This window comes from Lissotriton helveticus, chromosome 2_1 (assembly GCF_964261635.1).
Source record: "Lissotriton helveticus chromosome 2_1, aLisHel1.1, whole genome shotgun sequence".
NCBI lineage: Eukaryota > Metazoa > Chordata > Amphibia > Caudata > Salamandridae > Lissotriton > Lissotriton helveticus.
In genome coordinates this window covers 1,220,427,226-1,220,451,398 of record NC_136059.1, presented here as the reverse complement: position 1 = coordinate 1,220,451,398, position 24,173 = coordinate 1,220,427,226, and the positions used below count along the sequence as shown (strand labels likewise).

The 24,173-nt window shown below is 44.1% G+C and overlaps 1 protein-coding gene across 2 annotated transcripts in view; it reads left to right on the top strand.

The window, feature by feature from the left end:
• ENPEP (glutamyl aminopeptidase) overlaps window positions 1-24,173 on the top strand; it is a 297,126-nt gene that overhangs the window by 130,279 nt on the left and 142,674 nt on the right. For both annotated transcript variants that reach the window (XM_078676092.1, XM_078676093.1), the window contains exons 7-8: window positions 15,249-15,383; window positions 22,372-22,437. In XM_078676092.1, coding sequence (XP_078532218.1) covers window positions 15,249-15,383; window positions 22,372-22,437 — 201 coding nt within the window. The remainder of the gene's footprint in view (window positions 1-15,248; window positions 15,384-22,371; window positions 22,438-24,173) is intronic.

Here is a 24,173-nt window from a genome sequence, read left to right as displayed (position 1 = left end):
GGTGCCAGTGCCATTGTTTCTGGAAGGACCTCGTCTCATCCTGGTTTCCATATCTCTCTATGAGTAGGCCTCCCAGAGTTTTTACACCTATTTAAGAGTGTCCCGCTTAGCTTTTACGGTATCTACTGAGCTATATAATAAATTCAAGACCAACAGGGTTTAAAGTGTAGTATTCAGGAAACAATGTGGCATTTCCACATCAATTCCACCATGTTCTTCAAGATCTAGCTTTTTGGGTAGTTGTAGTTTTGGTAGAATTCCTATGTCAGGGGTGCGAGTGTGCTTGCCAAAACATTTGTTCAGCACATAGTTTCAAAAAGTGAACTGCAACAAGTTTAGTTTGAATGATTACAGACTGAATAATTCTTGTCAACCCAGCTGATTAAATATCAACACCTTAACATTATATATGGGAGAGTACTAGAGATAACATTTTCATGTTTAAAAAAGTAACAATATATCTGGTCTTCATGGAAAACCAGAATATTGATTTGGCCTTTATCACCGAAACTTGGGCAGACTTAACATCGGACCCGGGCCTAATATCAGCGCTACCAGTAGGTTTCAGGATACTCAGATAATTGGCCCCCAAAAAAAGGGTGGTGGCCATGCAGTGATATTTAGAGATCATTTTGAAACTATTTTTAAAGTTCTTCCTAATATACCACTCTGTGAATCCATACATTTTAAAATTGAACTCGATAGTCACTCTTCCTTTAGAGGACTTCTTATATAAAGACCACCAGGTTCTAGATCAACTTTCACTCAATCCGTTGGTAGTCTCATAGAACAAAAAGTGGATGCTGCAGTTTTCACTATTTTAGTCAACTTTAATTTCCATATGGAGAATTCGCTCGATCCAGACTCAATCAATCTACTGGATCATATGGCGGGCGAAGGACTAACACAAATCGTTGACGGGTCCTCACACAAAGCTGGTCATCTTTTGGATGGCATTTTCATGGATAATCATCAGCTTCACTGGGTATCCTCACTCCCTATGACCTGGTCAGACCACAAAGCTATTCTGTTCAAGATAAATCGACTACCTGAGGCAGAAAAAACAAACCCACAAATAGGGAATACTACTCTGTGCCTGTGGAGCGCTATTGATGCTGATAAGCTCAACGCCTTCCTTGTCCAATCAACTCCTATGGTTTCCTCTGATTTGGACACAGCCATTCGTAACTGCCGTCATTGGCTGGACCTGTCGCTGGCTCAGCTCCAACAAAACAATCCTTCCGAACTCTGGTTCAACAACGATTTCAGGGAAACAAAGCTGGAATGTAGGAGGTCAGAATGTAAATGGAGATCTCAGCTTAAACCAGCAGACAAATAAATATATTTAACTAATCTGCAGAGCTACAAAAAACGTATTTTAATTGCAAAAACGAACTATTTTGCAACAAAAATTGAAGGAGCGATGAACTCCTCCAAGGAACTTTTCGCAACAGTTAAAAAATTATCAAAACTTCCTGATCCTATAAACCCAAATATCGATCAACAATTCTCTAATAGGGAGGAGCTTCGCGGGCATCCAAGATGGTCACGTGAGCACAGAGCTCCCCGGACCCGCGCCGCCCTTCACGAATATCCTGACAACATCCTGATTTCGAGATCGGGCTTTTGTTCGCACATCCTTGCTGATCTTCGTACACTTTGAAAAATTGAATTTGGACGCTGGGGTCCACTTTTGCATCGTCTCTACTTTTTGAGGCCCCCCCCCCCGAGGTGGACCGGGGGCTCGGTTGCGGGACGGGCCGTGGAGTAGTTGATCAACAACGGCTGCAGGGGTCCCCTCTGGTCGACCCCTCCTGACTTTCGGTTTTGGTTTCTGCTCCCGGCTCTGATTGGCAGGGGTGAAGCCTTGCACCACCTTCGGCTGGCCTGTTGTCTCCTTGCTCCCTGGTACTGGCCCGGCTAACTGCCTACAACTCAGCCCTCTTGTGTCCACAACCATCGGAACTAGTCTTATCGACTGTCTGGACACTCCGCGCCCGGCCATTTTCACCAGATCGCAGGGACCCCTTCGGGGTCCCTTTTCCAAAATGGCCACCGGACAGCCTCTTGAGAAGCGCAAGAATAAGGCACCTCTCCGTGGTGGCCAAAATCAGACTAACATCATGGATCACTTGCAGGTCAGGGGGTCGCCCGGCGCTGCTGGCCGTGCTTCGGATAACCCTAAGACCCTCTTTTCAGTGTCCTCGGACCCATCCTTGCAGGACGTCATGGGAGCCATAGCCAACATGCAGGCCTCTATGGGACAGCAGTACGAGGCCTTAGCCTCCAAGATTGACACGGTGGCCGTTGACATTACGCTGATTAGAGCGGATCTGTCGAAGACCAATGAAAGGGTCGAGTCATTGCGCTTGAAGACTTCTAGTCTTACTGCGGATGTCACAGAGGCAATCTGCATTCCTCGCATGACCTACTGGCTCGTCGTCTCGAGGACTACGAAAACAGGGCCCGTCGTAACAATGTGCGCCTTATTGGTGTCCCGGAGAATCCCGACATTATGGGGGTCGACCTCTTGGTGGAGGACTTGATTGCCAACTATCTTTCTCCCGCTGGACTCAGCAAGTTCTTTGCGGTTGAGCGCGCTCATCGCGTCCCCGGCGGGAAGGCTAAGCCAGGTGCCCCCCCGAGGCTCATTATTGCCCGGTTATTCCCCTTTCGGGACCGGGACGCTGTCCTACAGGCCTCACGGGACAAGGGCCCAGTGAACTTTGAAAATGCCTCCGTTTCTTTTTATCCTAACTTTTCGCCGCTTGTCCAAAAACAAAGACCTGGATTTCAGGGAGTTAAGAAGCGATTGCAAGACATGGGTCTCAAGTACTCCTTGTTGTTCCCTACCAGGCTCCGGATTGAATATCGGGAACGTGTGTTCTTTTTTGATCGCCCTAAAAATGTCAGTGACTGGCTTGACTCTCTGCCTATAAGAAAGGAACATACTGGGCACCCCGGAGGCGCCGACGGGGGTGTGGCGGAATGAGGACTTCACTTGTGGATCCCGGCATCTGAACTTTTCTGCTGTTTCAGCTGAGTCTGGACTTGGGTCTTTTGTTAGGCCTAGATCAGCCTGGGGGTGGTGGGGGGTGAATGGGGACTCTTCCTCCTCCTGGGTTCTTTGCGTAGCTTAGTTTAGTAATGGGGCGACAGGCACACTGCAAGTTGAGGTGGCTTATTAGTCTTACGCAGGGGTGCAGGGTGGGGGGAGTAACATGTTCGAGTTGGGGGCGGTGGGGGGGTGTGTGTGTGTTTTTGTGTACTCACGAGGCATCGTATTGTTTTGCTCACTTGCACTGATCGTGTGGTTCTATGTGGGTCCTGCTCTTTCTACTTTTCGGGGATGGGGGGGTGGCGAGTTGAGACTGTTATCCTGGAATGTCAATGGATTAGGGGACAGAATTAAGCGAAGTATTGTTTTGCGATTCCTCAGGCGTCATTCCCCCGATATTGTCCTCCTACAGGAGACGCATTTAATAGGCAACGCTTGTCAGGCAATGAATAGGCGCGGTTATCGGTTGGTGGCCCACGCGGGGTTTACTTCTGGGTCCAGTGGGGCTGGTATTCTCATTCGGTCCTCTCTCCCTTTTGCAATTGACGAAGTGAGACTTGACGACAGGGGGCGCTATGCGGGGCTCACTGGCAGGTGGGAGGGGAAGACACTGTCCATACTTTCATTCTATTTTCCCCCGGGTCTGCAGGCTTTAACCTATGCCGATCTGTGTAGAGCCCTTTTGGACCTCCCCGAGGGGCTCCTGATTCTGGGTGGGGATTTGAATTCGGTGGTTTCTGGCACCTCTGATCGTCATCCTCCCAGGGATCTACCCAGGGCGCAAAGGTGGTTGAGTGATTTGTTAGAGACCTTTGGGCTTGTAGACGCCTGGAGGCTGCTGCACCCTACACAGTTGCAGTACACTTTCCACTCTGGTGCACACGGCAGCCTTTCTAGATTAGACTATTTCTTAATGCCGGCGGTCCAATCCTCCTCCATCAGAGAAATTCGTCAGCTCCCTAGGGGTATTTCCGATCACTCCCCCTTGTGGCTCCGGTATGAGGTAGGGGCGGGCGATGAGGGTAGAGTTGCTCCTATTAACCCGTGGTACTTTTGTAACCCCAAGACCCGCTCAGACCTTGTTAAAGCTATCGAGCATTATTTCGACGACAATGTGGGGTCTGTTTCTTCTGCTGTTTCGTTATGGGAAGCATTTAAAACTGTTATACGTGGTCAGTCTTTATCCTTGATTGTTGCTGCTAAGAAGGCTGCAAATGTGGAGGTTGTGCGCTTGGAATCTGAGATAGCCTCTTTGGAGGACGATCTTCGGATGGGCGTCTCTGGTGCCAAGTTGCACTCCCTTGCTTTGAAACAAGCTGACTACAAGGCTCTTGTAACGGATGCTGCGAAAGTGATGTATAGGGAGCAGCAGGGATGAATGTATGATGTGGGTGATAAAGCGGGTAAATTGCTTGCGTGGTTGGACAAGAAAGAGAGAGTGAATCGTGTGGTCCCCATGATTGAGCTGCCTTGTGGTGAGTGTGTCACTGACCCAGCGGGGATCGTTCAGTGTTTTGCGGATCACTTCGAGACAGTGTACACCTCCGTTTGTGATAGGGATGAGGAAGACTCCCGATTGCCGTTGCGGGACATTGCTTTGCCTCCCCTCTCTGACTTTGACAGAGTCCTCATGGATGCTCCGCTTTCTGTAGATGAAATTGCGGTGGCTATTCGTTCCCTCCGTTTGGGTAAGGCGATGGGCCCCAATGGCTTGCCCATTGAATTGTACAAGCTGCGACCCGACAAACTGGCGCCTTATTTACGGGACATGTTCCTTGAAGCCCTTGAGTCTGGCTCCCTCCCCTTGGACCAACGACTCGCTACTATCGTCGTCATTCCCAAGGAGGGTAAGCCCCAGGATCGTTGTACTCCGTACAGACCCATTTCTTTACTCAATGCCGAACCCAAAATTTTGGCTAAACTATTGGCTAATCACTTAGTAACTGTGATCGGGGACTTGATCCATCCAGATCAATCCGGTTTTATCCCGCACCGCAACACTGCTTTGAATCTGCGCAGACTCCACGGTGTTCTCGCGAGAGCCGAGACGCTTACTGAACCGGCCATTTTGGCTTCTCTTGACGCTACCATGGCCTTCGACACTATCGAGTGGCCCTACCTTTGGGCGGCCCTCTTGAAGTTCGGGTTTGGGCCGGGTTTCATAGCCTGGGTGAAATTTCTTTATGAGAGTCCCCTGGCCCAGGTGGTTGTTAATCGAAGAGTGTCTAGCGTTTTTACGCTTGGACGGGGTACCCGGCAGGGCTGTCCACTGTCCCCTTTGCTTTTAGCTCTCGCTCTCGAACCTTTGGCTGAGTGGCTCCGCTGGGGACCATGTATGCGAGGCATCCGATGGTCTCCTGATTTTGAGGATCGAGTCTCGCTATACGCGGACGACATCCTCTTATATCTCCCTTCCCCTAAAAAGTCCCTTAATGTACTTTTCGATGTTCTTACTTCTTTTGGAAAGAACACCGGTCTTGTTATCAATTGGGCTAAATCCTGCATCTACGTTTTGGCCGGAGACCTTCCTCCACTGCCGCGTAGATTTCCGATTCACGTGACGGAGACCGGTTTCAAGTACTTGGGGATTTATGTTTCCTTGAACTCCTCCAGGCGTTATGAGCTTAATTTATTACCCCCCCTTCAGCGGCTCACGCTTGATGTGGCTCGCTGGCGTAGGTTGCCGTTGTCGCCCCTCGGTAGAGAGGCGCTTTTCAAAATGATGCCTCTGCCTCGATTTTTGTACGCACTTCAGAATTCCTTTGACCCGATTCCCTCGGGCTATTTTCGTGAAGTGGAGAGCCTACAGAGACAGCTGGTCTGGGATGGGCGTGCCCGCATTGCTCTTTCTAAACTCACGCTTCCGTGGTTTGACGGCGGTATAGCCCTCCCGGACATCAGACGTTATTACTGGGCATCCCAGTTAAGTGCGATTAATCATGCGACCTACGCACCGGGCCCTGCCCCGGCGTTCTCCATGGATAGGTTCATTTTGTCAGGGGGGACCTTTAGCAGAGCGTTTTACTCTGGTGGTCTCCGTGGAACACTGACCGGTCCCACTAAGATTGCAGTGAGAGTGTGGCGTGATGCGAATGCGGCCTTGGGTTGGTGTGGCAGGTTTACTCGGGCCACCCCTTTGTATGATTCGGAATGCTTGGGCCATCTGTGGAAAACGAAAGGCTTTGATAAATGGGATATGATTGGTATCAGCAGAGTGGGCGATCTGTGGTCAAAGGGTACTGTCAAGTCCTTTGATGTGCTGCGAGTGGAGTATGAGCTCGGTGACAATGAATTCTTTAGGTACGCCCAGATCCACCATGCTCTGTTGTCTGTGTTTGCTTCGGGTGCTGATATTCCGGAGTCTTCCCCTCTGGAGGACCGCATTCTGGATGGTCATGTGCCCGACAGCACGGTCTCATTGATTTATAAGAAACTCATTAACAACAGAGCTGACTTGCTGGTCCGCCTCCGGGCTGCGTGGTGTGCTGACGGACTTGAATTGGACGATGAGGACTGGCAATCTGCTTTGTCCTCGCCCAGGGAGGTCGCCATTCCTGCTCGTTTGAGATTCGTCCAACTTAAGATACTTCATCGAGTGTATGTAACGGGGCCTTGTCTGGTTCGAATGGGCTTTTCCTTGGATGGATTATGTAAGCGTGGCTGTGGGATGTCTGGTTCCTTTCTCCACATATTGTGGGAATGCCCGGAGATGGTTTGGTTCTGGTCCCAAGTGCATGATGTCATGGAAGCTGTCACAGGTTTGTCCCTGCTGCCCGAGGCCAGGCGTTGTTTGCTGAATGTTTGGGAGCCTAATGACTACAGCTCAGCACAGATCATATGGGCGACCCTCGGGAATATGGTCGCGAAGAGGGACATTGCCCAGCTCTGGGGTTCGCATAAACCACCTACCTTATCCAAGTGGAAAGAAAACATGGATTATTGTATGTTCCGGGAGAAGACTGTGTACCTTTCCCGGGGACGGCCCAAGAAATGGGGTAGAATATGGTCCCAATGGAACGCCTATCATGGTAATATATGTACTCCCCCGCAGGATGTAACCATTGATGTGTCTTCGTCCCCCTGATTGGCATTCCCTCGTCATCTATGGTCAATAATTCCGCCTGTTTCCTTGTCTGCCCCTGTCCCCGTCCTATCCGATTGCATTGTATTCATCTAGCCTTTGAGCTCTGCCCGCACGGACCCACGACAATGTATTATTATGTTTCTGCCTTGTGAGGTTTGATTTGTTTTTCTGTATGTCTGTTTCCTTTCAATAAAAAAAAAAACAAAAAAAAAACAATTCTCTAATAAATTAGCACTTCACTTTTAGGATAAAGTAAAGTCTGTCTATAATTCCTTCCTAAACTTGAGCCAAATGGCTGACTTAGATTCTAAATTTCCGAAGGGCATACACAATATCAGTGTTCGAGCTCACTTTGGGTCTCTATAGGTCGATCAGACGCAAAGAATACTGATGCAGATCAAATCAGGCTCTACACAGGACCCTTGTCAGCCAGAACAATTCACTTAGCCCCAGAGGTGATAGCCTCACACCTCACAGCCATTTTTAACAATCTCCTTGAAGTAGGTTTGTTTCCAAAAGATTGGAAGGTAGGGTCTATTCTGCCATTATTAAAAAAGGCTAACTTAGACACTAGTGACCCCAACAACTTTAGACCAAGAACTCGATTACCATTCCCTGCCAAACTGGTCGCAAAAATCATCAATAATGAATTAGCCATCTTCTTAGAAAAAAACAAGAGTTTGGATTCTACACAGTTTGGTTTTCGAAGTCATCACAGCACCAAACTGGTGCTGATTACAGCCACGGAAGAAATTAGGCAAACAATAGACCGCGGGGAAATGCGGCGCTGATCCTTCTGAACTTATCCGCTGGATTTGATACAGTCAACCATGCTCTTCTCATTGATCGACTTGAATCAATTGGGATCAAAGATAACGCACTCATGTTCCTGACTTCTTTTCTGACCAACCACATTCAAACAGTCTCCCTAGGTTATTTCACCTCACCAGCTTTCTCTTTACCTTGTGGAGTCCCTCAGGGTTCACCCTTGAGTCCTACCTTGTTCAATCTTTACGTTACCCCACTTGCAGCCTTACTTAAATCATTTGGCTTTTCCCTGGTTTCAAATGCGGATGACACACAGATCGTTGTCTCCGTCACCAACAATCCTGAAACCAAGGCTACCAAGTTCCACAACTGCATACTCCATGTTGGTAACTGGAGGAGCAGAAATGGCCTGAAATTGAACTCCTAAGAAAGGAAGTCCTACTGTTTGGCAACAACACTTCCTTTTGGTCAAACAAGTGGTGGCCCCAGGAACTAGGGAGTCTGCCTACCCCCAGGTAAAAAATAAAAAACCTGGGGGTGATTATTGATACCATGCTATCCTTTGAAGGACAAATTAATCATATCACTTCCTCATTTTTAAAATCTTAAGGAAAATTTACCTTTTAACCCACCGAGCCTGCAAAAGAGGGTAGTTACAACTTTAATTTCATCCAAAGTAGATTATGGAAATGCACTTTTTATTAATATCCAAAAACGTTTTGTACATAAGTTACAAACACTACAGAACGCCGCAGCCAGGCTACTGCTGGGCATTCCTAACCATACTTCTGTTTCTCAAGCACTCATTCAACTACACTGGCTCCCCATTGACAAATGTATACAGTTTAATGCACTCTTTATTGCCTTCAGGGCACAACATGCTGTTGGCCCAGACTACTTTATACAGCATTTTTACCGATACCAACGCGCTCAGTTTAAAAAAATAATAATTTTGGGGGTGTTTTTATAGCGCGAACATAACCCTGAGTGGGTTATCAGAGCGCTTTACATTAATATATCTATCAACAATTTTGTTACCAAGTCATCAGTAGTTGTACACTATTTGCGATAACTATTATGCTTACAAAAAATAAAAACCACATAAATACAGTACCCTGGAGAGGTTAAAGTTTGGTGAGAGGTAGCATGCATATGATCATGGATCCCCATGATCATATGCATGCTACCTCTCATTGCGAACATCCACAAGTGGAAATCTGGTAATCCCCAGATTAAAGAAAGCCAACTGGGGTGGGAGAGGTTCCATTTTATGCACATCAAGATTATGGAATTCTCTTCCTGCAGAACTAAAATTCAAAACTAACTTACTAGAGTTTAGGAAAGTTCTAAAAACTTGCCTTTTTTCCAAATAATTCTGCCATTTTGTAGATTTTCTGAGCCTGTCAGATTCTATTTTGCGCCTAGATACCCCCGGTTGATTGTCGCCCTCTACAAATTTTATTTTCATTTCATTCATTTAAGTACAAAACATATTAGAGAAATCAAACACATCCCATAAAGAGGTTACAGTGAATGAGAAAGCAAGTGGTTACAAAACGACAGCAGAAAAACCATGAGATGGGGATAAAGTGAGGAGGGCTAACGTAGCTGCCACTGTAACTCAAACTGGTTTCAAGTTGGATGAGAAAACTTACTTAGGTGTTGTTTGAGGTCCATCCTAGCTACTGAGATTGAGGAGGCCATTTTAATATGTGATGGCGGAGCACTTCCAGTATTATCTCAATGGGTCAGCCGTTAGGACACCTTCGAATTCCTGAATTATTTGAGTCGGGTATTCAGGGGAGTTCAGGTGAACTGCATTGATGGAACGCATGCTGTTCTGTAGATGAAACATCACTCACAGGAGGCCTTCGAGGGAGGTAGCAAATACACTCAGATTCCTTTTTATCAGAGATAATTCTCCCAACTCCATGGAGAACTGCTTTCAGAAGTGCTCATCTTGATTTAGGGATGCCTGTAAGTAACAGATGGTTATCTTGATGGCTTATTGTTGGCAACTACTTTGTTGTATCAGTTGCAATGGGGGGGATTATAATCCATTATAATGCAGACCTTTTTGTTTCAAAAGGCAATGTGGTTAAAGCTATATCATTTCTGGTTGCCGCCTTTATGTTGTTGGAGAAGCGAGGCGTCAGCTCACTGCATTTAGAATCAGTAAGGGTTAGTGGGGTGGTCTCATTTGATCGAATCTGGAGGACCTAGGATAATTCCCTTGGATGTTTTTTTCTCTTCCTTAGCTTTTGAGGGATGATTGTGCCTGATATAGTGACTTCATATTGGATTTGAGTTGGAGGAGGTGGGAGGAAATTGGGTATTTTCTCCACCTTCCCTCGGTGGTCTATAAAGTTGTTCATACATTGTTTACATTGTTATTGTACCTATGTTCTACTTTCTTAGATCTTGTACGGTTGGCGGAAAGCTCGTCAATGATGCTGGCTTTCTTAGTAGATTGTTCTATTAAGGAGGAGGTATTAGCGTTAGGTTTTTGAGATATCTGCACAGAGCTAATTATGGGCTTTAAAGTGTTGTTTTCAATACATTCGATGTCTCTGGGGATTACCATATCCGTTTTATGTTTAGCATGCAGATGCTGTCCTACTGTTAGGACTTTTTAGGTCTAAAATAGTCGTCTAACCAGAATTACAACAAATGTTTAAAGATTAATTAGTGCTCTAATGCTCATGTCACATTTGTCAAAAACAAGGGTACCCCCGTAGTAAGACCAGGGGTTGTATACATAGTTGAAAGGAACAGTGGTCTCAGGGATGCCTGACAGGTCCTCGTGTAGCCTGGGCTACTATTACTAGGTGCCGTATTAATCTACAGAAACACTTTCAAAGGGAGTCCGAGCGGGACTCATTAAGCAATGTATGCCGGAACACAAGGTTCCAAATGACATCACTTTTATTACCAGCATAAATGGAGTATCATTAAAAATGCAACAATAATAGCTCTGGTGCTCACACGAAAAAAGTGCAAGTGCGTGAAGTGAAAGTGCTTGGTGACTTTAAAAGCTTTACATCACATTGACAACAAACTACCAAACTCCAATCTATTCAGTTACAATGGAGGAGTTTTGGTTGTGAGGTCGTCGGCGTTTCGATCTTGTTAACTAAAGATCATCATCAGGACTGTAGTGTGAGCAAGTGGAATCTATAGAGGAAGAAAAATATCGGAGTAACCATGTGTCCCGAGTATAAGGACAATTTAAAGGTTGCACAATCTGTGATTGTTATAGTTACAACATTAAAGGGCGATCAATATATGTAAGGGCAGACAGTAATCTTTCATATGGCTTAATCATGATGACGCAAGAGGACGGAAAATGAAAATTAGGAAACATGAGAAGGCGGAACTGAATTCCCATTAGGAGGGGAGTTGCAATTGATATTACTAGTCAAGGAAGACAATATAACACAGGCATCATGCTGAAGCCTGCGCGGTTGACATTACTAGTCAGGGAAGACAATATAACACAGAGGCATCATAGTAATAGTCGATGATTACACTGAAACACAGAGGCAATGTGGTGAAGCCAGAGCGATGTCCGAAATTTAGAACCAACGGTAGTGGCGAGCTGACTAAGCGCAAGGTGAAGAAGGGTACGTGATGGTAGAGGAAGGAGTTGTATCCTATTTTGAAGCATGCAAGAGAAACCTGCGCAGAAAGAAACCAAGTACAGACCTAAATTGCGGCGTCTCAATTAGAGAACGTGGGAATAATTCCCGAACGTGGAAGTAGCGTGGAGCTGATGCTCGGAGCTGGAGAAGCAAAGCGAAATTAATCAGGGTTCTTGAAAGGTAGAAGGGGTATAAGTGCCAAGTCGTAGTGACCTCAAGGGAATCAACGTGTCCGCAAATTACTTACGGGGTGAGTTCAATTCCAGGGAGCCTGGGAGGGAATAGTCGGCAGCGAGGAACAATCCAAAAGTAAGGGAAGTAGGTCAGGACATGACAAGGAGAGCAGACCAACTCTGCTGAAGGCTAAGCGGGACAATGCACTTACTTGTGGACCGGGGTGAGTCCGGAGTATTCTGAGTAAATCTTAAGGGAGCGAAGTTCAGCCGATGTGAATCTGGTGGATGCCTGAGGGAGAAATGAGCCTGGTAAATCATTGCGCGTGCGCCGGCGCGCATGCGCAGAGTGATGCTGATCTAATCTAGTGCTTCCGCCGTGAGCAAGATGACTTAGAGTGGCGGCCATATTGGGTAGGTACGTGGTAGTAATCCGCATTGGAGACCAGGAGTGAAACAGGTGTGGGAACGTGCGACGCAGGAGGGATAATCAATACACAGGAGTAGGTTGCTTCATGATATCTATTTAGAGTATGATGCAGCTAGCATGTTGCATGACATAGTGGTAGCTCCATGTGGGGAGTCTACAGGTAGATACACGATTCAAGGAGGCTCTGAATGCCCATGGAGTAGAGTTGAGGGGCCATAGGAGGCCCAGACAGTGGCCCAGAGTTGGCCCTAATGGTAGAGGTTGGATAGATAAGTAAGACAGTTAAAAGTAGTGACTTTAGTTATATACATGATAAAAACAGGTACAGGTATATTATATACAATTGGACTTATAGCAGCTAGCAGGGAATTACAGAATCATGTTCCATTCGTCGAAAGTATTGAGTCCATTCTTCGGCAGAGTTTGTCTGCTCTCCTCGTCATGTCCTGACCTACTTCCCTTACTTTTAGATTGTTCCTCGCTGCCGACGATTCCCTCCCCTGCTCCCTGGAATTGAAATCACCCCGTAAGTAATTTGCGGCCACGTTGATGCCCTTGAGGTCACTACGCCTTGGCACTTATTCGCCTTCTGCCTTTCAGGAACCCTGATTCATTTTGCTTCGCTCCTCCAGCTCCGAGCATCGGCTCCACGCTACTTCCACGTTCAGGAATTATTCCCACGTCCTCTAATTGAGACGCCCCAACTTAGGTCTGTACTTGGTTTCTTTCTGTGCAGGTTTCTCTTGCATGTTTCAAAATAGGATACAACTCCTTCCTCTACCATCACGTACCCTTCTTCACCTTGCGCTTAGTCAGCTCGCCACTACCGTTGGTTCTAAATTTCGGACATCGCTCAGGTTTCACCACATTGCCTCTGTGTTTCAGTGTCATCACCGACTATTAATATGATTCCTCTGTGTTATATTGTCTTCCCTGACTAGAAATGTCAACCGTGCAGGCTTCAGCATATTGCCTCTGTGTTTCACTGTCATCACCAACTATTAATATGATGCCTCTGTGTTATATTGTCTTCCTTGACTAGTAATATCAATTGCAACTCCCCTCCTCAAAAAACTCACATTAACTCATGCTTAATGGGAATTCAGTTCTGCCTTCTCATGTTTCCTAATTTTCATTTTCCACCCTCTTGCGTCACCATGCTTAAGCCATATGAAAGATTACTGTCTGTTATTGCATATATTGATCGCCCTTTAATGTTGTAACTATTCCAATCACAGATTGTGCAACCTTTAAAATGTCCTTATACTCGGGACACATGGTTACTCCAATATTTTTCTTCCTCTATATATTCTACTTGCTCACTCTACAGTCCTGATGATGATCTTTAGTTAACAAGATTGAAACGCCGTCGACCTCACAACCAAAACTTCTCCATTGTAATTGAATAGATTGGAGTTTGGTAGTTTGTTGTCAATGCGATTTAAAGCTTTTAATGTCACCAAGCACTTTCACTTCACGCACTTGCACTTTTTTCGTGTGAGCACCAGAACTATTATTGTTGCATTTTGAATGATACACCATTTATGCTGCTAATAAATGTGATGGCATTTCGAGCCTTGTGTCCCGGCATAGATTGCTTAATGAGTCCCGCTCGGACTCCCTTTGAAAGTGTTTCTGTAGATTAATACGGCACCTAGTAATAGTAGCCCAGGCTACACGAGGACCTGTGAGGCCTCCCTGAGACCACTGTTCCTTTCAACTACTAATGCTCATGTCAGGCATGGGACACGCGTGTTTAGTAGTTTGCAAGGTTTTTTTAACTCATTAACCTGCATGAATGAATTTAGTACTGACATGAGGGTATCCTCATGCTGCCCCATTGGAGATTGAAATCTCCCAGGAAAATGTTGCTCTCAAGAGAATACGTGTTGGTCAGTCATATGCTCAATGAATTTGTCAGCGAATATCTTTTACTGCCTTTTGGTCAATAAATAATATTAAGCCTCTAGTTTAGATCTTACGTTAGAAATCTCCACAGTTAGGCACTGATAAGTGGTGAACCGGAGACAGTTAAACCATTTCCACATAAGGGAATCATTGAGAATAAAACAATGCCCCCATCAGCTTTTTTGGGTCTGTCAAGGGAAGGATGTTGAAACCCACCTGGTAGAAGCATCATAATAAATGTTGGCTTGGAGGAAGGGCTGAATCATGCTTCTGTGTGTGTAAAGCTGTAATCCTAGATCCCTGTTGAGATGGAAGCATCATTAGAGAATGAATGGTTAGCATAATATCACACACATGGGCTCTCGACTTTCCTAATATGATTTGGGGACTACCCCAAATTCTTCAGACCTATCGAAATAAAGGATGCTGTGTTTTTTGTCACCTTGCATTCATTGATGCATAAGTAACTCTTGTTGAAAATGTGTCTGGGGCTCTCTGAGATCTTGTTCTTGTGTTAAGTACAGTTCTTTAGTTTCTGCTATCTGAGATCTTGTTCTTGTGTTAAGTACAGTTCTGTAGTTTCTGCTATTTTATGTGGACCTGTGTATCATACGAATACATATTGAGCATATGCGGGTACTAAGCAACCATTGTTCATTGAAGAATTGAAAGATTTAGTGGGTCATTGTAGAAGATACCTTTAATTGAGCAACAAAGAGCCCTGTTTCTGACCCGTAGGTTTTCATTGGTAAAAACGGTGCCAAAGTTGTACCTCACCTACTAGTAATTCTGAATGATGTAAAACCTAAAAACTTGTGATTCAGTTTGTGCTGAAAGCAGGGGTTTTCAGCCAGAAAGCAATTACAGGCCCACTTCTGATCAGCCCTAATTGTATGTATAAGAATGTATGATTTAAATAGCTTTGAGAGTGTACACCTATGGTCTGCGACTCTCAAAGTTACTCGTTTCTTTGTAAGTAAGTCATTTCGCCCCTAAAAAAGGCAGGTGGGAGTCGTGTCGTGCAAAAGAATTATATATTTTCTCAGAATGGTCTTGGACTCATTCAGGCAGATGCCTAGATTATCAGTTCTTTTATTGCTTTAATCGAACAATATAGTGTCGCTATGGTTTTTTATCAGCCACATTTTGCTGGAGCACCATTTCACAATTGAACCTTCTTTTTCAGTTTGACCAGGTGTTAAGTGATGACGTGCTTCCAGTGATGAAAGATGATGCCTTGCAGTCTTCACATCCTATAGTGGTCAATGTTTCTACTCCAAATGAAATCACATCTGTGTTTGATGGTATCTCATACAGCAAGGTAAGTGGTGCATGACATACTATCTGTTACTGCTCTGGCCGTATATAATGAGAAGTTATGATAATCACTTGAGCATCACCAGAAGATTCGTATGGGGTGAGCTTATAATCTGTTGTCTTTTACTCTTCTTGTAACCTCTTTAACCTGGAGGTCGCCTTGTAAGTTTGTGGTCGTAGTGAATGTGATTACTTGCTCTTATTCAATGACACACTACAACAATTTATGATATGGATTCAGTTTGCTTCAAATAGATTATTGCATGGTCTTTCACGATGTAGCACGATATAACTGTTGGCCACTGAACTTTTCATGTTGCCCAAGTCGTTGTCTATCATTTGATATGGATCACAATGCAAATGCGTTGTTTCCTTTTGTAAATTTATTGCCTCTCAAGATTTCACTGCCTATGCTAGTTTTATGTTTTCTTTTTCTAAATGCTGCATATTGCTGACTTTTTATTGTATATGTTGTCTGTAGTATATTTTTGAGCTTTACATAGTTGTAAAATCTGCCACCTTGCATAGTTAAAAAAATGCAAACTTTGGTAAATGTGACTCTTGCAAAGTTAAAAAGGGTGGGCCAGCTTTTGTTAAAATGTTTCTGTTGCATTCAGGTCTTCAAGTGTCTGCCCTGTTGTCATTCAGGGCGGATTAGGGTCAGATTGAGACAGACTATAGGCCAAGCCACTAAACTAGAAGTGGCCACCGTTAATGAATTAAAGAGCTAAAAATAAGTGGCCATGTTAGCAAAGTGGTGCTGTTTTGAAATTTTAAAGACATGCTGTGTAAGTGTTTTGCAAGGTATGGCAGGCGACATGGACCTGAGCTTCCAGCAGGCAATGTTTGTTACAAAATCAGGGAAATCAACAGTACAAACTGGCCTAGCAAACCATAAAGCAGGTTCACAAGCAGCCAGAAAACAGGGCCCTCACACTGACTATCAGACCAGCCGGTTGGGCACTGACTGGTTGCCCTAAAGGCCAGTCGGACCCTGGAGCTGATAGTGTCATTCTGCCTCACAATGCACAATACGATTCTCTTTCTAAGAAACCAAAACACCCTACTGCCAGTGTGCCTTCATCATCCACTGACGACATATTGACCCATCCCAGTCAATCAGTAAGTGAATGTGCGCCAAACTCTTGCCAGATAACCCTAAAGGTCCCCAATGGGTCCTTTTCTCACGGTCTGTCCCCTTTACTACGAAATGTAGCCCTTCTCACCTTTCCTAAGAAAATACCTTTATCTGGAGAAACTAGAAAATTTGAGTGCCTTCCCAAAGCTTCTGTCCTTGGATAAAACTCTCTGAGAAAATGGTACATAAGAAATTTAAATGCACATCTGTACATTCTGTATTGTCTGTTTGCTCCAAAGTTCGATCCAGGCACAACAATACCGCAGGTGGTAGATGATGGCCTGAAAATTCTAACTGGCTGTGACACTTGCATCGGTGTTTCTAGCCACCTTTCTTTGATGCCATTCAGATTGAGATCCTTCTTGCACTGTAACTGCTTGGGTGTAGGAACATCAGCCTGTGCTGACACTAATCCAAATTTAACAGTAAAGTCAATGGATCTGACTAAGAAAGGTAACTTACACGTTTGAGGAATTTACACTTTTGAGTAAGTTAACTATGCTGCTTATTCACAAAGTCTTAGTGTAAGTTAATACTAAAAGTAAAAGAAGAAAACAGTAGTAAGTCCAGCACCACTCATAACTCATGGCCAATGACTGGTACTCCAACATCCTGCCATAGATGGAGGTAGGAAATCAAAGTAAAATCTCATGTGAAATAATGTTAAATTAAATTACATTAAATTAACTTATTTACAATAGTTACAGCTATAAATATCTATAATTTAACGTTAAAATATATATAAAAGCAGCACATATGTATTATGTAAGTATAAAATACATCAATACCCTATTTAAATTTAACGATTAGTGTAACAATAATTTTTATTAAAATATATCTAAGCTAATGTTTAATTACTTCTATACATCTCTTTTGGTAATTATTATAGCAAAATATGCTTTCTTTAGGTGGTAATTGTCTTTTTAATTTAAAATTCAGAAATATGATTTTAATTTAATGTAGTACATTCAATTAATTAAAGATTCATTAAAAATAGGTTAATAGTGTTGCTGCATATTTTATATTTTGTTGCACAGTTATATAAATATATAAAATTAATTTACATTAATGTTTATTATAAAAATAGTTTAAATATTTATTTTTGTGTTAAATACTTTATTAACATTTGCCCTAGACTTTACCATAGGGAGACTCCACAGTCTGGGTGGAAATCTCCACATGGAATCAGTGATAAGGTGGAATCTGTTGTTACTCGAGATTCCTCACTTCTCCCAATGTCACTGATAGGTCTTCATACTTGATCCCCGCATAGCTCTGGGATAGCAGTTGTTCCATTGTTCTCAGGTCTTGGTGTTAGTACTCGGGAAGTGGTTGTTCCTTTGTTTTCAGGTCTTTGTGTTAGCTGTGGGGTAGTGGCGTTTCCATTGTTGTTCTCAGGTCTTGGTGTTAGCTGTGGGATAGTGGTTGTTCCATTGTTCGCAGGTCTTGGAGTTAGCTGTGGGCTAGTGGCTGTTCCATTGTTCCCAGGCCTTGGTGTTAGCTGTGGGTAGTGGCTGTTCCATTGTTCTCAGGTCTTGGTGTTAGCTGTGGGGTAGTGGTTGTTCCATTGTTCCCAGGTCTTGGTGTTAGCTGTTGGGTAATGGTTGTTCCATTGTTACCAGTTCTTGTCGTTAGCTGTGGGGTAATGGTTGTTCCATTGTTCCCAGGTCTTGGTGTTAACTGTGGATAAATGGTTGTTCTATTGTTCCCAGGTCTTGGTGTTACCTGTGTGGTAATAGTTGTTCCATTGTTCCCAGGTCTTGATGTTAGCTGTGGGATAGTGGCTGTTCCATTGTTCTCAGGTCTTGCTGTTAGCTGTGGGGTAGTGGCTGTTCCATTGTTCCAGGTCTTGGTGTTAGCTGTTGGGTAATCGTTGTTCCATTGTTCTCAGGTCTTGGTGTTAGCTTTGGGGTAATGGTTGTTCCATTGTTCCCAGGTCTTGATGTTAGCTGTGGGATCGTGGCTGTTCAATTGTTCCCAGGTCTTGGGGTTAGCTGTGGGGTAGTGGCTGTTCCATTGTTCTCAGGTCTTGGTGTTAACTGTGGGGTAGTGGTTGTTCCATTGTTCTCAGGTCTTGGTGTTTGCTGTGGGGAAGTGGTTGTTCCATTGTTCTCAGGTCTTGGTGTTAGCTGTGGGGTAATGGTTGTTCCATTGTTCCCAGGTCTTGGTGTTAGTTGTGGGGTAATGGTTGTTCCATTGTTCCCAGGTCTTGGTGTTAGCTATGGGGTAATGGTTTTTCTGTTGTTCCCAGGTCTTGATGTTAGCTGTGGGGTAGTGGTGTTTCCATTGTTATTCTCAGGTCTTGGTGTTAGCTGTGGGGTAGTGGTTGTTCCATTGTTCTCAGGTCTTGGAGTTAGCTGTGGGGTAGTGGCTGTTCCATTGTTCCCAGGTCTTGGGGTTAGCTGTGGGGTAGCGGTGGTTCCATTGTTCCCAGGTCTTGGTGTTAGCTGCAAGGTAGCGCCTGTTCCATTGTTCCCAGGTCTTGATGTTAGCTGTGGGGTAGAGGCTGTTCCATTGTTCTCAGGTCTTGATGTTAGCTGTGGGGTAGCAGCTGTTCCATTGTTCTCAGGTCTTTATGTTAGCTGTGAGGTAGTGGCTGTTCCATTGATCCCAGGGATTGGTGTTAGCTGTGGGGTAGCGCCTGCTCCATTGTTTTCAGGTCTTGATGTTAGCTGTGGGGTAGAGGCTGTTCCATTGTTCTCAGGTCTTGATGTTAGCTGTGGGGTAGCGGCTGTTCCATTGTTCTCAGGTCTTGATGTTTGCTGTTGGGTAGCGCCTGTTCCATTGTTCGCAGGTCTTTATGTTAGCTGTGGGGTAGTGGCTGTTCCATTGTTCCCAGGTCTTGGTGCTAGCTGTGAGGTTGCGGTTGTTCTATTGTTCTCAGGTCTTGATGTTAGCTGTGGGGTGGAAGCTGTTCCATTGTTCTCAGGTCTTGATGTTATCTGTGGGGTAGTGGCTGTTCCATTGTTCTCAGGTCTTGATGTTAGCTGTGGGGTAGCGGCTGTTCCATTTTTCTCAGGTCTTGATGTTAGCTGTGGGGTAGCGACTGTTCCATTGTTCTGAGGTCTTGATGTTAGCTGTGGGGTAGCGGCTGTTCCATTGTTCTCAGGTCTTTATGTTAGCTGTGGGGTAGTGGCTGTTTCATTGTTCTCGGGTCTTGATGTTAGCTGTAGGATTGTGGTTGTTCCATTGTTCTCAGGTCTTGATGTTAGCTGTGTGGTAGTGGCTGTTCCATTGTTCTCGGGTCTTGATGTTAGCTGTGGGATTGTGGTTGTTCCATTGTTCCCAGGTCTTGATGTTAGTTTTGACACAGTTGAGTTTAAGCTGGTTGCTGATCATCAATAAGACTCTAGCGCAGTGTGGAGGAGTGAGGTAGGGATTTTCAATTTTTAGGATAATTTGCCTGTCATCTGCATAATTGTGGCATGTACTTTATGCACTTTATATAGTGCAAAGACATACAAATAGGCGATCAGTCCTGTATTGAGGCAGCGCAACTTCCCTTGCTATGGCCCCTAGTCTGTATATTTGCTTTTTCAATTACATTTCAATAAAGTAATATTCTCTATGCATAACAAGCATTGGCATTGCCAATAGGTCTCGCTTGTGGGACCTTATAAGTATTTAGTTTTGCAGCACAATATCCGATTATGCAACAAGGATATTGTGCTGCAAAACTAAATACTTATAAGGTCCCACAAGCGAGACCTATTGGCAATGCCAATGCTTGTTAATTCTGACACCAAAACGCATTACTACAGGCACAGGCCCAAACGACAAGCCGCCATCCGTAGCGCGTGCATCTCATTGCCAAACCAGACGACACGAAAAAATCCCATGGGGAATAAGGAAGGTTCTAGAAATCTCCTCCGTGGGCAAAAAGGAAGCAATATGTGTCCGGACATTATGTCTTTGAAAACACTGTCTAGGCTATTTTTCTGCGGATAGAACTTTTAATATGGAATACACAAAAATTATTTGGAATGTGAAAAACCAAAATTTAGTTAGATATTTATAATGTTCTGGTTTCCATAAAAAAATGGTATCCCGGATGAAGAGGTACAGGTAGAATTGTGTTTTTCTGAACGCCGATACATAGATAGGCAGGCGGGACCGGAAAACCTAACACAATAAGTATAAATATACTCAGAAAATATAATACACATGGTCGAATGACAACATGCTAACACTGAATAAGGACACACAAAACGGGGTGGGGGTACTACTGCTTGAGGATGAGATGGTTTGTGTGGCTTTCCTCATTAAAAAAAAAGCAGAGAGAAAGTGGCACGAAAAATAGAAACAACGGAAACATTGTTGGCGAAATAGTTCATGCAACATTTTTCTAATGACACATTTAGTTTTTTCTTTAATTTACACTGATTCAGTGGAAACTCTGGTTTCCATGTATCTGGTGTAGCATGTTAAACCATATAACAACCACGATGCGGCAACGCATCGTATGCGTTTATTTCGCTCGCTGCTTCACTCACTGACTGACTTGCCTCGTTTGACAGAAACTAATGCACAAGGTTGGGGAATCTAAGACCAGCGACAGAATACAACGTGGATGCATGTGATTAACACTGGATACGCAAAACGAAATCACCAGACGATATAAAACCGGGAGGGATGATAGGAGGGAGTCGGGGAAGTAAGGCTGAGAGCAAGCAAGCTAGGGAGTTCGGATGGATGGGAGGGGACGACGGAAGAAAGAAAAAGAAACGCTGGAACTGAGGGAATAATGTTTGGAATAGGAAGGAAGGCAAGAAAGGGGACAGAAGACTTGAGGAATGGGAAAGAATTGAACGGAGAAGAAATTAAGGCTATAAACTGAGGGAGGGGAAGAATGAGTAGAGGAAGAGGAAGGGCCTCATTTAAAAACAAGCAAAAGCAAATGGAAGCAAATGGTGGGGGCCTGAAGGAGGAGGGGGTGCGAGGGATGAGGGAACACGGCCTGGGGGAAGCTGGCTGGGGAGAGAATGCAGAGCGCACGCTGGGCGAAGCCCTTTGATGTGCTGTGAGCGGCCGGGAATGAATGATTAGGGGAGGAGAAGCGGGAAACTGAAAGTACGGCCGGCCATGAATAATTAGGGGAGGAGAAGCCCTGGCCGTGAATGCGCGTGCATGTTTGCTCACGTGGTTCACATGAACTGCATGAAAACACCAGCAAAAAGCTGGTGGTTTCATGATGTTTTCGCCACTTGAATTCTCGCTCCGCTCGATGCGCATGCGCGCATCGATAGGTCGCGAGACCTAAAAATGTTGCAGCTGAAATAGGGTGACAAAGCGATGTTGAATGGGGAGGAGTGTGTTTACTGCTGAAACATTTATAAATGGCTTGACCTGTTCATTTTCTTTTTAAAATAATCACTTAAATAACTCTATCCTGAATTTGGTGTCCACATGCTATTACTTTTCATGGATATGAATATGTTTACAGCTGTATTTGAAGTCTTGCAAGTCTTGCAAGTCTTGGCCACAGCTAGTGAACCGTGCCATCTAGTGGCATATTTTTGTAGTGCACCAACAGCTGGAGAAGCTCCGAGAAGATGCCACTTTAGGTTAGTTTCCCTTTTACCCCCTCAACATGCGCACGGATTTAATTGCACCGCCAGCTAACAGATCTCGTTTTGTTAATTGGCATTTATTTTTAGGAAGCATGGGTATATTTTGACCATGCCCCAGCCCGCTCTGCCTTGTTTTTGCTCTTGCTCTGCGTGCAGTTACCGTGCCATCTCCTAACATTTATCTATGCACTTTAGGAGCACAATGTGCCACATTTCACTGCTGTCAATTAATTGTTTTTAGACTGCGTGCGAGGTCTTAACACATTTCTGCTCTTTCCACCTAGGGGGCATCAATTCTGAGAATGCTCGAAGATTGGATTACACCGGAAAAATTTCAAGCTGGGTGCCAAGTATGTTATTTTTACATCCTTTGTTTGGGAAACTTGTGCGTAGAGCTATGTGCCCATGTTTTCTTTAGAGACACGGCAGCTGGGCGTTAGGCATACCACGTTGTATGAAACCTCACGAGTGCAAAGACAGTTTTGTGTTTAATGAAACTGTGAGAATTTGTTCACAGATGTAACGTCTAATGGTTTCAAAAATACACTAATGTTTCAGGTTTCTTTCACTGCACTTCCAATAATTGTGCCTTTGCTTCTTTCTCAATGCCACATTCAACCGCTCATGCGCTAAAACTTTCCTGTTTAAATGCGTTAATTTCTGATCAAGCGTCAAGAGAACAATCTGTGGTGAAGTTAAAAAAAGTGACATTTTAGATTGCTTTTGCCATATACAGGCTTCACTCTGTGTGATATCAACTGACATCTGGCACTACAATCCAGAACTACGCGTTAAATTCACTAAGCACTCAGGAATTCGCACGTGCACAGTGCTTACATTTCCTAATTGGATGTTTTAATAGTTTGTTCTGTTTAAACGAAGGGCCACGATGACAGACCTAGACATTGCAGGGTGAAAACAAATGGTGCTTTAGGCGGCACAGGGGTTTTATTATTCCACATTTATTAGGGATTAATTTATTGTCAACAAATAACAGGATGTATGCAAGCACTATTTGATGCAAGTCGGCGTAAAAACAGAGAGAAAAGTTCAAGTAGTAAAAGAGATTACAGTTTAAGAGCACATATTTTGCACAAGCATATTTTTAATTGTGAAGCAGTTCCTTAAATTTAAGGTTATCACTAGCAAGGACAATAAAAAACATAACATCTGTAGAGATATCATAAGTATAGCACATGTTACAAAAATATAATCTTAAAATGAGACACATCAAGAACATTAAGGGCCCTATTACGAGTTAGACAGACCTGAGTCTACATTATTTATTTATTTATTTTTTTGTACGGTGAACCAAATCATTATCATATTGGGGATTTTGGAGCGAGACATACTTCAGAGGCCCCTGCTTTGAGCAAGTTTGCATTTTTTTACCCATTTTCTGTTAATTCAAGCCCCACAATAGCAAACAATATTGAATAATACATTAAAGGATAAGATCAAGAAATATACAGGTGTGAAATAGACCGAAAGGTCACTTGCCCTGGGGGGCCTTGGAAGGTGAGGGCCCTGGGCAATTGAATACTTCACCTATGCCTTAACACTTGTATGAGCCAACTGTGTCACTACATGCAGGTACATGGTCCAGCGATCTGAAAAAACATGTAGAATTACATTTGGTTAATCCAGGTCTGCCAGGTTTTTATTGGTGGAAATTGGGATCTCCCCCTCCAATGGTTGGCCGTCTGGGAAGGGGCCTAAATCACCTTTCATTACACATAACTACATTCTTTAAACACCAGCATTGTCAAAGCTAAAATGTTTGCTTTTGGACCTATTTACTTGCCAATGTAGTTTGATAATGAGTGCAGCATAAGCCAAAAGAAAAATACCTTTTGTCGATGCTGCACAGCATCGGCACAAAAAAGTGAGATGATGCAGCCATTGTTGCCAGTCATGTTATTCTGTAGTGCCTGCGTGCATCACCATTCATGCATGCACCTACACAATGGAGCCATTTCCCTTTTGCTACTTGGATCGGATATTAAAAAAATATATTTTTTGTTAGCACAAAACAATCATAAAGAAGAATTGAGACAATGGAGACAATGGAAGAGTAGGTGGGAGG